Source organism: Babylonia areolata, chromosome 5 (assembly GCF_041734735.1).
Source record: "Babylonia areolata isolate BAREFJ2019XMU chromosome 5, ASM4173473v1, whole genome shotgun sequence".
In the NCBI taxonomy this organism is placed as follows: domain Eukaryota; kingdom Metazoa; phylum Mollusca; class Gastropoda; order Neogastropoda; family Buccinidae; genus Babylonia; species Babylonia areolata.
The window spans coordinates 34,721,304-34,740,070 of NC_134880.1; the positions used below are offsets into that span (position 1 = coordinate 34,721,304).

Here is an 18,767-nt window from a genome sequence, read left to right on the forward strand (position 1 = left end):
TATGTTCTTGTTTCCATAACCCACTGAATGCTGACATGGATTACAGGATTTTTAACATGCATATTTATCTTCTGCATGCATATACACACAAAGGTTCAGGCACAAGCAGGTCTGCACATATGTTGACTTGGGAGATCAGAAAAATCTCCACCCTTTACCCACCAGGTGCCATTACCAAGATTCGATACTTACATGAGACGATAAAGTGAGGGCCCTTGTGCAGCCAGCATTTGGCATACATGAAAGAGTCCACAGCAGCAAAAGGGTTGTCACTTGCAACATGCTGTAGAAACATCCACTGTGGTAGCAAAGCAATTACTCATGCAAGCGAAAAAGGAAAAAAGCGTGGTGCTCTCCAGAGAGAGTGCCTGAATTTCACACAGAGAAATATGTTGTGATGAAAAGTAATACAATACAATGCAATACAATACAATACAGTGCAATGCAATGCAACACAATTCAAAGTCTTGCTAACAGAAGTTAAGTGCTGAACTGATTTTTTTTTTTTAAAGCTTTTTTTTATTTTCCCATTTTTATAACACATGGACAATTGACATGAAGATATAAATGAATAAATACATATATTGGGAAAAGAGAAAAGACAAATCTGACAAAAACATAGTAACAATAGGAAAATAAAACAAAAACATACAACAACATTTAAAAAAAACAAAAAAACAACAAACACATATAGTTGATATACACATATAACATTCTAAGTAAAAACACTGAGAATGTTTGAATAAGTCTTAAAAAAAAAAAAAAAAAAAAAAAGGTAATAGATATCCATATCCCTACATATCAACTTGCACCATTTTTTCAACATTTAACTTAGTTGTGTTATATTTCCATACATGGTTTGAAATATTGTTTTTATATGTTGTTTCCAATTAAAGGTAAGTATGGCAACCATTTTATTTTGAAGCTGTGTGTTTCACATGCAATCTTAGCATTATATTCTTCGATTTTGTGTCTTGAAACAATGTAATGTTCAAAAGCGTGAATATTTGGAAGGCATTTATCTAACTTACATTTATATATATATACATCTTCCCCAGGAGGATTAATAAATCAAGCACTGAGTCTGTCTTCATATCAGCATGGAAACCAAACAGTATTATACATTCATTGAACTTCACTCAAAAAAAAATTGAACTGATTTTACTTAATCAAACATTTCTCCAGGTGGACGGAAGGTGAGGAAAAAGTTGGCAGAATGGTTAAAATGCTGATCTGCCAATTCGGTGACCATGAGTGTTTGGGTTCGAATCTGGCTCTCGCCCTTTCTCCGAAGTTTGATTGAAAAATCAAACTGAACACATTGTCATTTGAATGAAATGATAAACCGAAGTCCCATGTGCAGCATGCACTTGGCGCACTGAAAAATTACCCATGGCAACATAAGTTATCCTCTGGCAAAATTGTGTTGGAAGAAATCCTCTGTGATGGGTACACACATATATACATGTATTTAAGGTCATGACTAAATATTTCAAACTGTTCTTTATTAAAGTTAGCTAGCTATGTGTTAAATAGTCCAGTTGGTTGTTTATTGTAGGTCCCCACATGAACCTCTTTTCGAATAATAATCTACAGAAGTAGTGCATACAATATTTGATTATTGATAATTTTTTTGTCCTAATCCTGCTTCCCCCGTCCCGCCTCTCACACACACCCTTCCAATATTATGTTTTTTCTTTCTCCAATCACTGACACTCACCCTCTCCATTTTTGATTTTGTACTCTATCTTTTCCACATTCTGTTCTCTCTCTCTCTCTCCCCCTCTCTCTCTGTCTGTCTGTCTCTTCCTTTCTTAGTCCCCTCCTCCTTGCCCCACCCCACCCCTCCCCTCCACCTCAACCGCCCCCCTTTTCATTCAAATTTTTACAGAAATGTTGATTTCTAATTAATAATAACAATCATCATTATGATAGAAATGATAATAATCCAAATGATGATAATAATATCATTTATTTTCAGTCTAATATCATCATCTTAGATGAACAGACTATAAATAAATAAACAAATGACAAATGAACATCATGACTAAGGGCCTTGGGTGATGTCGTTGGTCAGGCATTTGCCTAACAGATGTAGTGTAGTGTATATGGATTTGCCCAAATGTAGTGATGCTTTTTTTGAAAACTGACACTAAAAGTGAAAACTCAGGTGGACGGAAGTGAGAACGAACCACAAGGGTTCATCTTCGAGAGCAGCGATGCGACACAGTGCCAGACCCTGATGGTGATCCTCAACGGGGCGGGGGTGGTGCGTGCTGGCCAGTGGTCACGCAAACTCATCATCAACGACAGCATTGAGGTTGGCTCCCAGTTCCCCTACATCCTCCGTGCCCGGGCTGCTGGCTATGGCGTAATGGTGCTCAACACCAACCAGAACTCGCAGGTCATCAACGGCAAGGCTGAAGAGATCAGGGTAATAAGACAGTAAATGTATTGATATAGCACTATACCTTCTGCAGAAACAAATCAAAATGCTTTCACACTCAGCTTTCTCTTATTGCTCTTAAATAAAGGGATGAAAGACAGAACTTCTGAATTATATGATCAGAAAGGGAAACTATGGATGGGAAAAGGAAGGCTAAGCAGGAATTTTTTTTTTTTTAAAGAGGTAGGTTGAAAAGAGCTGAGTGCATGGATTTTGCAAAGGGAAAGATCATGTCAAGTGTAAGGTTCTGAGACAGAAAGAGCAGCAGCTGATTGTGGAGTGAAACAGAATGGATCTGAAGCTGATGACGGAGAGTATGATGGGGTGTAGCAGTGAAGGCTGATGACAGAGTGTGATGGGGTGTAGCAGTGAAGGCTGATGACAGAGTATGATGGGGTGTAGCAGTGAAGGCTGATGACAGAGTGTGATGGGGTGTAGCAGTGAAGGCTGATGACACAGAGTATGATGGGGTGTAGCAGTGAAGGCTGATGACACAGAGCATGATGGGGTGTAGCAGTGAAGGCTGATGACAGAGCATGATGGGGTGTAGCAGTGAAGACTGATGACAGAGTATGATGGGGTGTAGCAGTGAAGGCTGATGACACAGAGCATGATGGGGTGTAGCAGTGAAGGCTGATGACACAGAGCATGATGGGGTGTAGCAGTGAAGGCTGATGACACAGAGCATGATGGGGTGTAGCAGTGAAGGCTGATGACACAGAGCATGATGGGGTGTAGCAGTGAAGGCTGATGACACAGAGCATGATGGGGTGTAGCAGTGAAGACTGATGACAGAGTATGATGGGGTGTAGCAGTGAAGGCTGATGACAGAATATGATGGGGTGTAGCAGTGAAGGCTGATGACACAGAGTATGATGGGGTGTAGCAGTGAAGGCTGATGACAGAGTGTGATGGGGTGTAGCAGTGAAGACTGATGACAGTATGATGGGGTGTAGCAGTGAAGACTGATGACACAGAGTATGATGGGGTGTAGCAGTGAAGACTGATGACACAGAGCATGATGGGGTGTAGCAGTGAAGACTGATGACACAGAGTATGATGGGGTGTAGCAGTGAAGGGAGCATGATGGGGTGTAGCAGTGAAGGCTGATGACACAGAGTATGATGGGGTGTAGCAGTGAAGGCTGATGACACAGAGTATGATGGGGTGTAGCAGTGAAGACTGATGACAGAGTGTGATGGGGTGTAGCAGTGAAGGCTGATGACAGAGTGTGATGGGGTGTAGCAGTGAAGGCTGATGACACAGAGCATGATGGGGTGTAGCAGTGAAGGCTGATGACACAGAGCATGATGGGGTGTAGCAGTGAAGGCTGATGACACAGAGCATGATGGGGTGTAGCAGTGAAGGCTGATGACACAGAGCATGATGGGGTGTAGCATTGAAGGCAGTCGCACGGATACCACTGGGCAGATTTGTTTATGCATTTTTGACCCACTTGTACTGTATTCTGTGTGAGACAGGGAGACAATTGAGAGATTGCAAGAAATGGGTGATGTCTGCTCAGATTTTTTTTTTTCTCTGAAGATGAGTTGGCCAGCAGAGTTTTGTATGCACTGAAGGGAGTGGATGGATGAAGCAGGCAGACAAAACAACAGTGAGTTACAGAAGTAGAGGCGAACTAACAAACAAACGAACAAACAAAATGTTATTTTACAAGGTCATGAGATAAGCAGTTGTACATGCTTTTTTCAACCCAGTCCTGGGGGTAACTAAAAAAGGTGCATGGAAAAAAAAATCAGTAATAAAGTATTTATACAAGAAAGAAGAAAAATTGGACAACAAAAGCCACAGAGGATACCAAAGATGTTCTACAAGTGACAAAACAGAATCATGTACATGATTGTGCACACACATGCAAGAGAGAATGAGAAGTGATGATTCGTTCGTTTGTTCATTTATGTATTATCTTTGAATCTAAGAGAAGTGATGAGGTTCCATGATGTGTCAGTAGACAGACATTTTCAAACAGAACTGATGCGCTGTAATTGCGCAGGATTGACAGGTCTGGCAGGGAGGGTGAAGGGGAACAGTAGGTGCTGGAGGGTAGGTTTTGTGTGTTGGGAAGAATAATTTGTAATTTTTTGTACTTTGTTGATTTGTTTCTAGTTGCAGATTCTGTCTTAAGATAAAACATTTGTGTCGGACGATTTGTTTTGTGATGTCTGTTTAAAAACAAACAAACCCAGAGGCTTACTCTTAGTTTTTGTTGTGTTATTTGTTTTAAGTGTCTTCAGCAATGGTTCAGAATATTTACCATTTTGGTGTGTGTGTGTGTGTGTGTGTGTGTGTGTGTGGTGTGGTGCGGTGTAGTGTGCTGAGTTGTGTTGTGTTGTATGTGTGTGTGAGTTTGGGCTTGTCTGTATTAATTATGATTGTTCTGGTATTGGCAATGTAATATATAACTAGAGTGATGGCCTAGAGGTAACACGTCCACCTAGGAAGTGAGAGAATCTGAGCGCGCTGGTTCGAATTGCAGCTGAGCCACTGATATTTTCTCCCCCTCCGCTAGACCTTGAGTGGTGGTCTGGACGCTAGTCATTCAGATGAGACGATAAACCGAGGTCCCATGTGCAGCATGCATTTAGCGCACGTAAAAGGGTTGTTCCTGGCAAAATTCTATAGAAAAACCCTCTTTGATAGGAAAAACAAATAAAACTACACGCAGGAAAAAAAAAAAAAAGGAGTAGCGCTGTAGTGTAGCGACGCGCTCTCCCTGGGGAGAGCAGCCTGAATTTCACACAGAGAAATCTGATGTGATAAAAAGAAATACAAATACAAATATTTATTTGTGCGTTACACCATAAGAAGCATCCATCAACATCATTATTGTGATTGGTATTAATGACGACAGCAGCATTGATGATGACGGTGATGATGACAGGGCAGTGAAAAGGCAGAGAACCATGGACTGTACGTGTGGAAGCACATCATCAGTAAAACCAAGGCCACCAACATTGTCATCGTCGCTCACAGTTATGGCGGCATCGTCACCTGCACCATGGTGAGTACATGCCAGTCTGTAGAGTGTGGTGGTGAGGGTACAGTGATATCGAGTGTTGTGAGGGTACAGTGATATCGAGTGTTGTGTTGTGTGTGATGTTTGTGTGTGTGTATGTACAATAGTTTTTGTGTTTGTGTGCAGTGGATTTTGTGTGTGTACGTACAGTGGTTTTTGTGTGCATGTGTGTACATATGTGACCAAGCGCGCTATGCTTGCTCCAACACTATTCACGCACAAGCCACAGCAGACGACAGTTTTCCCTCATAACCCGCGCACAGAATGTGTGACGTCACTCCGCTTACATCATTTTGTCCTCCTCGCCAGACACCTGCTCACAGCTCGCCCAATGTCGCATCCCGGTACGTCATTGGCTGAGAGGAAACTTGTGTTTCTGTTCCACAGTATTTAATTAATAGCTCTTTTGTTAGATCAGTAAACTACTAGTATTATATACTGGCAGAATCGTCTTAACTCCATCTTTAAATCTATTCCATTTATGTTTGCCTACGTGAAACTGATTTAACGCAGTTTGTAATTTTCAGCGACGAGCTCGTTAAAACTGACCCTGTTCAGGTGACTTAAATTAAGATTATAAATTCATCTTAAATAATCAACACTTCATTTTACACTCATTGTAAAGTAGGCGTTGAGCTCTTTCTTTTGCAACTTATCCGATGCAAATCGGTTCAGTAATCATGTAGAAATCTGTCACTGAACACCTTGTAACAAGCACAGTTCTCATCAGATTTCTTCAGATTAGTGACGATTTGGTTTGCAGCCCACGTGATTGTCTTTGTAGTTCGCCTAATTTGTATAAATTGGCCGAGCGGGTGATGAGTGGTCACTTCCACACCCGAGCCAGCCGTGGCCAGCACCTGCTCCCTTTGTCTCTTGCTGTGTAGTGGTCAGTGTCGTTCCCACAACAGCATCTCGCTACGTATGGCTGCAAGTACTATTGTGTAGAACGTGTTGACTTGTGAAAGGTATTCTTCGACACAGTACTTGTGTTCATATAAGTATGTTCAGTTGTTGCTTTGTTCAGTTAATTCTTTGTTTAGTTATGGCTTTGACATGTTAGGCACAGCTAGGCTATGACTGATCTAGAAAATCGCCATGTCGTCATATGTCCGTAGAAGTATTCCATTTGATTCTTTTTACGTCAGTCAATGACGTCTCGGGACACAAGATAGTCTGTTCCAGAATGTTCTAGGGGATGACTCATTCTCTCTCATCTGCTGTTACTGAAGGTTAGGTTACTTATCCCCGCTTCAGCGGAGACAATTTAAATGTTGAGCGCAAGCTTAGCTATGCTCATATTTGGCTTTGATGCAACGGATAACTTGTGTAAGTTCATTCACCACTTAATGGTTAAGCCATGATGGTGCTTCACTTACTCTCTGGTCTATCAGGTTGCCAGTATTACATCTAAGCCACTGATTCTCCATCTTGTTTACTATTCAGTTATTATCTTACATGCTGATCTCGGTTGTACCGCTACAGTGTGCTCAGTACTCTAAGATGTGTGTAGTATTCTGTTGAGGTGATTACAAGATAGTGTTTGATTAATATCAGTTATTGGTTAAAACCACCTGATATGCATCAGTCTGTTAATTGTAAGTTAGTTATCATGCTCTCTCCTATACGGCTTATTCCCGTATAGTGCTACATGATAAACTGCTTCATTTGAGTCACTTTGACACAGTATGAGCTTTTTGAGTCCAGACCAAGTAATAGTCTTTCCAGCTCAGTTATCATGCTTTCTCCTATACAGCATACTCCGGTATAGTGCCACATGATGATTGATTCATTTGAGTCGCTTTAAATTTGCTACAGCTGAAATAGTTTTCCATGAATTAGGTTGTTTGGTTACCTTACTAATTAAGTATAACCCTAGCCCTTTAGTTGCATGGTCTTGGGGACCGGGTGAAGAATAACAGACATGTTGCTTTTATGAGTTTACTGTGTATGTGTACTTGATAGTGAGTGTATTTTATAAATTATATGTTAAATATTTTATGTACTAAGTTTGAGGTTTGATTTCCCATTTGGAATTGGTGGGATGAGTTTGTTGTATTTTGATAATTATGTTGTTATTATTTACTATAAGGTATGTTAGTATTAATGGTACTTGACTAAGGGAGTTGCATATAGTTGTTTTGGGCAAATACCAAACCCAGAGGTAGGCACAGCACTGTGTATGCTCCATGCTACCCACATCCATGAATGACTGACTTCCCACTTATGGTGCTTCCAGTGTTCATGTATTGTTGAATATGGTTTTTGTGTTTCGGTTTGGTTTTGGTTCCCTCCTTTATACTTTGTTGATGCGGGTACTCTACCAGTCTTGGTCTTTGCCTCATGTATGCCGATTGTTATACGTACATGCAACATTGACATTGTATTTATGGCTTTTATTTGTTTGTGTCTTGCAGGCACTGTTTTCCTGTAATAACTGTAGTGAATAAACAACTGAAAGGGCGTCCGCTTTCATATGCTCCTGCCTGCACGAGAACCTGCTATCTTTTACTACTGTTAATTCCTCATTCCACTCCAACCATACCCTTACCCCTATCTCCACTCCACTCCAACCCTACCCTTACCCCGAGACCATCACACATAAATTACTGTTTGAATGTTTGGATGGGTGTTGGTGCATGGTTGTGCTTGTAAGTTGTCATTTTAGTGTTTAGATGCATGCTTTAGATGTCTGTGTTTATACTGTATAGTGCAATTTTACATGGAAAAGTGCTGTATGAATTAAACTAAATCATTATCATGGTGATTATTATTATTACTATTATTGTTGTCAGAAGGTTGTGTGCTGTGTTCAGACTCAATAGTACTGTTCTGAAATGGTTTCATTCCTACTTATCATGTCGCACACACTCTGTCCTTGTAAATGGAAACCAGTCTGTTCCGTCTGTGCTTAGATATGGGGTACCACAAGGTTCCGTCCTGGGACCTGTACTCTTTACAATGTACACACAACGTCTAAGTTTGATCATCCAACAGTCTGTACCTCACTATCATCTGTTTGCCGACGATTCTCAACTGCATGATTCTACTGTTCCCTCTGAAATTCCATGTTTAGCTTCTAAATTTAAAACTGGTATAGAAAATGTAGCAAAGTGGATGAAACAAAACAAACTAAAAATGAATGATGACAAAACAGAACTAATGTTGACTGGTAATAAAAGTAAGCTCAAGCAGATAAATACAACGTCTATCATTTGTTCTGGCATAGAAATTTCTTTTTCTAGTTCTGTCCGCAATCTTGGTTTTTACCTCGATTCATCCCTCACGATGGAAACTCATGTGAACCACCTGTGTAAAGTTCTTTACTTTCAGCTTCGTAAGATTAGTAAAATCCGCCCCTTCCTGTCTGTTGATGCCGCCAACAAACTTGCTGTTGCCTTCATTTTGTCCTGCCTAGATTATTGTAATTCTCTCTTTGCTGGCCTTCCCAATGATAAACTCTACAAGCTCCAGAAGATACAGAATAATGCAGCTCGACTCGTCCTGAAAAAGTCGAGGAGAGCTAGTGCTCTCCTGCGGACACTTCATTGGTTGCCTGTTCAAGCCAGAATTGAATATAAAGTTGCCTGCCTATGCTTTCAGTGCCTGAATTGTGATACCACACCCTCATATCTTTCTGAGCTTGTTAACCCGTACTTGCCAAACAGAACATTGAGATCTCTTGATTCCTCCCAGCTAACTGTTCCCCGATACTTCCTTAACCCCTGTGGAAAGAGGTCATTTTCCGTCTTCGGCCGAACAACTTGGAATTCTCTGCCTATTGCTCTCAAACAACTCATCTGTCTACCTTTAAAGTAAATCTTAAAACTTATCTTTTTAAAAAATACTTGTCATAACTCTAATAGTGCTGTTGTCCCAGGCCCATGGCAATGTGAGTGTGTGTGATGGGAGAGTAGAGAGAATAGGTGTGGATAGATGGATGGTGGTGGTGTGGTTCGAAAGGGAGAATGACCCGATTTCTACCCTTTTTACCTTTTCTATCTAAAATTTTATTTTACAATTTTTACAAAATCTGTGGCACACAGATTACAATTATGTACCTTTTTACATGTATGTATTTAAAGTGAAAATTGCTGTCATCTCAGCAGTTTAATCATGGTGTGTCTGTGTGTGGGTGTTAGTGTGTGTTAAAGTGTAACAGTTGTAGTATTGATAGCATGCTACTTTGTGAGTTTTATGCATTGTGTTTTTTATAATATTAATGATTTTGTTTTATGTTTCTACTACTTTTTATACGCTTTCTTGGTTCACTTTAGGTACTGGATTGTAAAGCGCTTAGAGCTTGCTTATGCTTGTATTATAGCACTATATAAAAATATATTATTATTATTATTATTTATTACTATTATCACAAGTGGTATGTAATGTGCAGTGGTGGATAAATAGTGGTTTGTAAGATGTGGTGGTGAGTTAGACAGTGGTCTGTAACACATGGTGGTGAGTAGACCGAGGTATGTTAAGTGTGGTGAGTAGGCAGTGGTCTGTGATGTGTGGCAGTAAGTAGACAGATGTCTGTAATGTGTGGTGGTGAGTAGACAGATGTCTATGTGGTGGTGAGTGGACAAGTGGTCTGTAAAGTGTGATGGTGAGTAGACAAGTGGTCTGTAAAGTGTAGTTGTGAGTAGACAGTGGTCTGTAAAGTTTGATGGTGAGTAGACAGTGGTCTGTAATGTGTGATGGTGGGTAGATGGTGGTCTGTAAAGTGTGATGGTGAGTAGACCGTGGTCTATAAAGTGTGGTGGTGAGTAGACAGTGGTCTGTAAAGTGTGATGGTGAGTAGACGGTGGTCTGTAAAGTGTGATGGTGAGTAGACAAGTGGTCTGTAAAGTGTGGTGGTGAGTGGACAAGTGGTCTGTAAAGTGTGATGGTGAGTAGACAAGTGGTCTGTAAAGTGTAGTTGTGAGTAGACAGTGGTCTGTAAAGTTTGATGGTGCAGTGGTCTGTAAAGTGTGGTGGTGAGTAGACAAGTGGTCTGTAAAGTGTGGTTGTGAGTAGACAGTGGTCTGTAAAGTGTGATGGTGAGTAGACAGTGGTCTGTAAAGTGTGATGGTGAGTAGACAGTGGTCTGTAAAGTGTGATGGTGGGTAGACAGTGGTCTGTAAAGTGTGGTGGTGGGTAGACAGTCGTCTGTAATGTATGATTGTGAGTAGACAGTGGTCTGTAAAGTGTGGTGGTGGGTAAACAGTCGTCTGTAATGTGTGATGGTGGGTAGACAAGTGGTCTGTAATGTGTGATGGTGAGTAGACAGTGGTCTGTAATGTGTGATGGTGGGTAGACAAGTGGTCTGTAATGTGTGATGGTGAGTAGACAGTGGTCTGTAATGTGTGATGGTGGGTAGACAGTCGTCTGTTATGTGTCATGGTGAGTAGACAAGTGGTCTGTAATGTGTGATGGTGGGTAGACAAGTGGTCTGTAATGTGTGATGGTGGGTAGACAAGTGGTCTGTAAAGTGTGATGGTGGGTAGACAAGTGGTCTGTAAAGTGTGATGGTGGGTAGACAGTGGTCTGTAATGTGTGATGGTGGGTAGACAAGTGGTCTGTAAAGTGTGATGGTGAGTAGACTAGTGGTCTGTAATGTGTGATGGTGGGTAGACAAGTGGTCTGTAATGTGTGATGGTGGGTAGACAAGTGGTCTGTAATGTGTGATGGTTGGTAGACAGTGGTCTGTAAAGTGTGGTGGTGGGTAGACAGTCGTCTGTAATGTATGATTGTGAGTAGACAGTGGTCTGTAAAGTGTGGTGGTGGGTAAACAGTCGTCTGTAATGTGTGATGGTGGGTAGACAGTGGTCTGTAATGTGTGATGGTGGGTAGACAAGTGGTCTGTAATGTGTGATGGTGAGTAGACAGTGGTCTGTAATGTGTGATGGTGAGTAGACAGTGGTCTGTAATGTGTGATGGTGGGTAGACAGTCGTCTGTTATGTGTCATGGTGAGTAGACAAGTGGTCTGTAAAGTGTGATGGTGAGTAGACAAGTGGTCTGTAATGTGTGATGGTGGGTAGACAAGTGGTCTGTAATGTGTGATGGTGGGTAGACAGTGGTCTGTAAAGTGTGATGGTGAGTAGACAGTGGTCTGTAATGTGTGATGGTGGGTAGACAAGTGGTCTGTAAAGTGTGATGGTGAGTAGACAGTGGTCTGTAAAGTGTGGTGGTGAGTAGACAGTGGTCTGTAATGTGTGATGGTGGGTAGACAAGTGGTCTGTAAAGTGTGATGGTGAGTAGATAGTGGTCTGTGATGTGTGGTGAGTAAACAGTGGTGTGTGATGTGTTGTGAGTAGATAGTGGTCTGTGATGTGTGGTGAGTAAACAGTGGTGTGTGATGTGTTGTGAGTAGACAGTGGTCCGTGATGTGTGATGAGTAGACAGATATACGTGTGAAGTGTGGTGGTGAGTAGACAGTGGTCTGTAATTTGTGGTGGTAAGGAGACAGTGGTCTGTGGTGTGATGGTGAGCAGACAATAGTCTACAGTGTGGTGGTGAGGATATAATGATGTTCAGGTTTATGTTGTGTGTAATGTTTTTGTGTCTGTATCATGTATGTATGGTCGATTTTTTGTGTGTAAGTACATATTATTACTGTATGGTTGGTTGGATTTCCCTGCTTGGTTTATGCATGCCAGTTTTCATTTTAGTGTTTGAATGCATGTTTTAATGTCATTTTTATTGTTATTTTCATTATTTGATTATTATCTCTTCTTTTAATTTTGTTTTTTTTTACGAGTGGTCTGTAATATGTGGCAGTGAGTAGACTGGTCATTTTCACCCAGTGATGTAGGCAGCTGCACTCTGTTTTCATGCACAAATGCATGCTATGTGATATGACAGATGAAGCTGATGTGTTATGTTGTGTCTCAGTGTTGGAGCTGGAATCTTTGTGATTTGCAGGCAGAACAGTTCCTGGACGACTTCAAGAAGCGTGTGTTCTGTGTTGTCTTCACCGACACTGTTCACACCATGGTGAGACAGCAGTGGTCACAACCTGTGAAGGAGTTCCTCAAAGAGGTGTGTGTATGTGTGTGTGTGTGTGTGTGTGTGTGTGTGTGTGTGCAGTGACAATGTCTTAGTGTGTGTGTGTGTGTGTGTGTGTGTGTGTGTGTGTGTGTGTGTGTGTGTGTGTGTGTATAATTTAAAAAGAAATGTAAAACCATTCCTTTTCATCCAGTCTCTATTTAATTTTGGCACTCTATAGAGGATATGTATTCTGTGGTTTCACATCTATTTCTGCCATGTATGTGTGTGTGTGTGTGTGTGTGTGTGTGTGTGTGTGTGTGTGCTTTTTGTTTGACTGACGTGTTTGCAACCATTTTGAAAGATATTGGAAAGTGCTATGTAAATGTCCTATTCTTCTTATTTTTCAGTTGTAGTTACAGTAGAAGCAGTAGTAACAGCAGCAGCAGCAGCAGTAGTAGTATATTGCTCTATATTATTCAACATTTATTCATTGATCTTACGGCCTAATTAGCCATCAGTCACTGTGTGTGATGACAAACAACAGACCTGTATGGAGGTGTGTGTGTGAACCTTGGCTGTTGTTGCAGAGAGCAGTGAACTTTGCTTCTGCCTATGTTCCTATCAACTACATGATGGAAACCTCCTGCCCAGATGACTGTTTGTCCGTCTCTGCAGGTGAGTGTCTTTGTCTGTGGGTCAGTGTCCGTCTGCAGGTCAGTGTATACCTGTGGGTGTGTACCAGTAGGTCAGTGTGTGTAGGTCAGTGTGTTGTAGGTCAGTGTGCGTAGGTCAGTGTCTTTGTAGGTCAGTGTGTGTTGGTCAGTGTCTTTGTAGGTCAGTGCATATCTGTGGGTAAGTGTGTATCTGTAGGTCAGTGTGTATCTGTAGGTCAGTGAGTGTCTGCAGGTCAGTGTGTATCTGTAGGTCAGTGTGTATCTGTAGGTCAGTGTGTATCTGCAGGTCAGTGTGTATCTGTAGGTCAGTGTGTATCTGTGGGTCAGTGTATCTGTATCTGCGGGTCAGTGTATCTGTATCTGCGGGTCAGTGTGTATCTGTGGGTCTGTGTTTCTGTAGGTCAGTGTGTATCTGTGAGTCAGTGTGTATCTGTGGGTCAGTGTGTATCTGGGTCAGTATGTATCTGTGGGGTATCTGTGGGTCAGTGTATCTGTATCTGCGGGTCAGTGTATCTGTATCTGCGGGTCAGTGTGTATCTGTGGGTCTGTGTTTCTGTAGGTCAGTGTGTATCTGTGAGTCAGTGTGTATCTGTGGGTCAGTGTGTATCTGGGTCAGTATGTATCTGTGGGTCAGTGTGTATCTGTGGGTCAGTGTGTATCTGTGGGTCTGTGTTTCTGTAGGTCAGTGTGTATCTGTGGGTCAGTGTATCTGTATCTGCGGGTCAGTGTATCTGCGGGTCAGTGTGTATCTGCGGGTCAGTGTATCTGTGGGTCAGTGTGTATCTGTGGGTCTGTGTTTCTGTAGGTCAGTGTGTATCTATGGGTCAGTGTATCTGTATCTGCGGGTCAGTGTATCTGTATCTGCGGGTCAGTGTGTATCTGTGTTTCTGTAGGTCAGTGTGTATCTGTGGGTCAGTGTGTATCTGTGGGTCAGTGTGTATCTGGGTCAGTGTGTATCTGTGGGTCAGTGTGTATCTGTGGGTCAGTATCTGGGTCAGTGTGTATCTGTGGGTCAGTGTGTATCTGGGTCAGTGTGTATCTGTAGGTGAGTGTGAGTGGGTCAGTGTCTGTCCCTAGTTTGGCAGTGAACTGACAGATGACTGATGGTGTGCATTTCAAAGTAATTGATCGACTGTGTATCTGTAATCTGATACAAATAAAAGTGGAGACTTTTGTGTTGTTTTTGTGTCTTTTTCAGTTATGAATTAAAGTTTTATTTAAGTTTTTGGCTACGTGATCATCCACCCAAGCGTAGACACTACTAACCCACCTCTGTGATCTGGGTGTGTCCAGGAACGGAAGAACATGAGCGCACATCTTCTTCCTGCATCGACATCGCCTTCCAGTTCATCCACGAGAACCTCGCCAGCTGGATGAAGGATGGGTCCATGGCCCCGCATGACTTCCTGCCCCTGCCAGACGACCTGTCCCAGTTCAGCGTGGCCAGGAGGTGGACCCAGAGGAAGGAGAAGGCAGAGGAAGGCGCAGGGAGGGACACGTCACCCACAGAAACCAAGAAAAGGCCAAGTGACTCTGAGGATCAGGACTCGCCCACAAAAAAAGAAAGAAAGCGAGAAGGAGGAAGCAGTGAATTGAGGTCCACTGAGGAGGTCAAAGGGCATGGTCGACAACAGAGAGTGGGCAGGAAGAAGGGAGAAGGGGAGAAGGAGGTTGGATCCACCAAGACTGGAGACCGCAACGACAGGGAGACAGAAAACGTGGAAGGCAAAAGTGAAGCGGTGAAAAAGTCCGACGAGGGAGAAATGTAGGCAGAAGACAGCAGTGGCAGCAGCAGCAGAAGAGGAAGAAGACATGGACACAGAGAAACCAGAAAAGCCAGCAGAGGTGAGCAGTGACTTTCACCCTGCAACACAGGGTCACACTTGGTCAGCACTGTTGTTGTGAAGTCACACAAGCAGACTGAGATCTGTACGTCCTCTGCTTGCTTGTTGTCAGTGTTGATGATGATGATGTTGCTGATCACTGCAGTGTGTGATGAAAGTGCAGGAGAAATGACTTGCTGTCGACAAAGTTGTGTTCTTGGGATTGATAAGGTTATTGACTGGCAGCAAAGTATTTGAGGTTCAAACTTCATATCAGCATATCATTTTGTTGTCTAAGATCTGTGAGTGGGTGTGGGTGTGTGTATCCATCATGTTTAGCTGCCTGCCCAAGCAAGCATCAGTAAGTGGTTTTGGTTGCTGTTGGCAATTCCTTGGTGAGAAGGGAAGTAACCAGTCCAAATGTCAAACAAGAGTTACAGTGCTTTGACAGGCAGTGTCCTTTTTTTGTGCTGGTGTTTAGGTTTAGGCTCGCTGCAAACCAAAGAACTTCAAAAGTGTCTTCGATTGTTTACAAAATGTCTCTTTAATTTATACAGCACCAACACACATAGAAACTAATTCCTGAAAATATTCTGTCTTGAATGAAATTGGATAAAGTAGTTTCCAGTCGATCTGATACAGTGTTAATGTTTATCCAACATGGTTTAAAGAGAAAGTCATGTGCCATTTTAAAAGATGTTTTGTAAGATTGGTACAGACATGTCAGTTACAATACTGTTTATATTCATCACAGGATGTTTAAACCAAATTTAGGTAAGGATGCTTATTTTACAGTGTTGCCATATTATTGTGTAACCAAGTTTGAAAGTGGAGGACACCCAGTTGTGCTTTGCCTGTTTATAAACCGTGTTTCAACAGTTTTTCCCTAAATGACAGAGTCTGTGATAAATGTTGTACAAACGACATTTCTGATGAGTTTCACTGTTTGTTTTTGTGCCCTTTTTTTGACAGTATCAGACAAAATGTCCATCACATTACAACAGAAAGTGCCAAACTCGATTAAAAAATATTTAAAAGTTAACATCTTTTTACTCTTCAAAACCTATTTCTTTTCGATAGAACTTTGTTGACAAGGAAAAAATATCTGTTGCTAAGGAAGAATGACTTGCTGATTTGCTTGTTTTGCTTGAATGGGTATTGTTTAGTTTTGGACATCACTCTTTTTGTTGATATGGTGTGTGTGAAAGATCATGTGTGTAATATTACAATGGCATCAGAGGCATGTGAAATTAACTTCTTGCCTTGCCTTGTTCACATCTACTTCTTCTCACTGGCTTATGGTCTGTTCACAACAAGGTGATTTAGACACATACACACTCATCCTTTCTGGCACATATGTATACACACTCACATGACAGGTGTAGAGAATGGGTGATGGAACAGACATGGGAAGGGGGGTATTAAAAAACAACAAACAAATAAGAAACAACCCAAAACAGCTGACAGTGGAGTGGTGGGGCATTGGTTGCAGGGGTTGTCAGTCTTACAACCATCAAAATAATCGACAAGCTACCCACCACAGAGAGGCTTATGACCTCAGCAACTGATGTTACAAATTGCTGGGAATTTACATAAAAAGCCTTGAATATTGCCTTACCTTGTGCTCACATATTTTCTTCTCTTCTTTCTCTGGGTTGTCAGAAACAGATGGTCAAATAACAAACGGTGCTCTGAGATGGTGCTGGAGCAAGTACAGATGATATGTTTTGAATATTTTGTATTCCAAGGGTGAGTCATAAGTTATTATCTACATGGACATGAGATTGTTTCAGAGTGACGTTTTCCTTGCCTTGCCTTGTTCTTGTCTGTCTGCCTGTCCTGTTCTGTGCTATCCACCCTGAGCTGTCCTGTGCTCATTGTGAATGAATTTGGAGCTCTGAAAGAGGAGAGGATGTGATACACAGGACAGATACATGTGTTCACAAATATTTTCTGATGTATTTTACCTTTTTCTAAAAATTCAAACTTAAGAATTTTTTTGGAAAATAATGGTTCAAACAAAAAAACAAACAAAAAGAAAGAAAACAAAAGGTAGAAAAGCATATGCATCTAGAATAAGGCATTTGTGTATCAAATGTGTACATGGGGATTGGGAAAGTGAAGTATGCCAATATTCTCTTATCAGGTTCACATATTAGACATAATTCATGTGGGTTGAAAACTGTGAAAGGACATGTATAATAATTATGTGGAAAAAAAATGCCACCCTCCCTCCCCCACCATGTCACACAGTTATAAACCACAAACCTATCAAACTACTAAGGTGAGGTGGTTCTAAGATAAGCTACATGCTGCCCATGAACTCTTGTGACTGATGGCCATATCCCTGCACTGCTGGGGTGCACTGCCTTGAAACATTTTGTAAGCCTCCTGTTCAAGACCACCTCAAGACCACCTTGAGTGCATGTTTAAGAGAGATAAAAGTCTTTTGTTTGATCTATCATGACTTGAGTTTCTTACCTGTTCATTGTTTTTTTTTTTATATAAACATTTTTCCAGGATCTTCAGAATCAGAAAATTGTTTTTGGATATGGTTTGTGTGTGTGTCGAGATGGGGGAGTGCCTTTTACATGATTCTTCGAATTAAAGAAAGGTCACTCAGGAACACAGGAATAAAACAGGATGGTTTTGCTTGATCATTAGTTGTGCATTTATGTGTTTATTTATTTGCTTAATGATGATGATGATAATTATCATTTTTGAATAATGTTCAAGTGTATTTATGCACAGTTTTGTTGTATGTACTTTTTCTTACTAATTGACATGGTTATTCATGCATGCTTTATTCAGTTTAGTTTCCTATGCAGTTCCTGTAATATTGTACATTTACCAACCATACTGAGATATTGAAAAAATGTTATACAATGCAGTCTGTGCAAATGTTGACAAATAAAATCACAAATATCTACCTTGGGTTGTTGTTTTTTTAAGCTTAAAAAAAAACCCGCACCATCCTGGTAATATCATTTGTCTCGCAAGGTTCTGTGTTTATTTTGCATTTCTTGCTCTTTTAGTACGCACTGTACATGTGTACGTGTGTGTGTGTGTGTGTGTGACAGAGAGAGAAAGAGTCTACATTGCATGTCACAAACAAACAGTTTTACAATCAGAGAAGAAGAGTGATTCACACATTTGATTACTTCATGACACAGAGCAGGATTATCTACATACTCCTGCTGCGACACCCCCAACCATCATCTCCCGAATTTGATATCATCTACACACCTACTCCCCTCTCCCTCATCTCTTCAATGAACACACCATCTACACACCTCCACCTCTCATCTCTTGAAACTGCACATCATCTGTACACCCCCCCCCCCGCCCCCGCTCATCTCTTGAAACTACACATCATCTAAACACCGCCCCTATGTCCGGAATCTGCACATCATCTACACAACCCACCCATTATCTCTGGAATCTAACACCTTGTCCCCTCATCTCCTGAGTATACATATCTACACACCCCCTCATCTCTTGAAACTACACATGATCTACACAGCTCCACCCCTTATCTCCTGAATCTACACACCTCCCTCATCTGAATATGTACATCTACAGACCTTGCCCCCTCATCTCTTGAGTATACATATCTACACACCCCCTCATCTCATCTCATCTCCCCTCATCTCTTGAATCTACACATCATCTGCACAGTTCACCCTCATTTTTCATAGTTTTATATTCATTTTTCATATCTTAAGCAATTGGGCGAAAGACAATCCTTTGATAGCGTTAATGTGAATATGAAAGTATGTGCTCATGCATACACTCTGGTGTAATGTGTGTGTGTGTG

General features: G+C 41.4%; 1 protein-coding gene across 2 annotated transcripts in view; it reads left to right on the forward strand.

The window, feature by feature from the left end:
- LOC143282040 (cotranscriptional regulator ARB2A-like) overlaps nt 1-17,879 on the forward strand; it is a 26,455-nt gene extending 8,576 nt beyond the window's left edge. For both annotated transcript variants that reach the window (XM_076587469.1, XM_076587470.1), the window contains 5 exons: nt 2,171-2,434; nt 5,349-5,468; nt 12,388-12,504; nt 13,041-13,128; nt 14,421-17,879. In XM_076587469.1, coding sequence (XP_076443584.1) covers nt 2,171-2,434; nt 5,349-5,468; nt 12,388-12,504; nt 13,041-13,128; nt 14,421-14,896 — 1,065 coding nt within the window. In that variant the 3' untranslated portion in view covers nt 14,897-17,879. The remainder of the gene's footprint in view (nt 1-2,170; nt 2,435-5,348; nt 5,469-12,387; nt 12,505-13,040; nt 13,129-14,420) is intronic.
- The last annotated feature ends 888 nt before the right edge of the window (nt 17,880-18,767 follow it).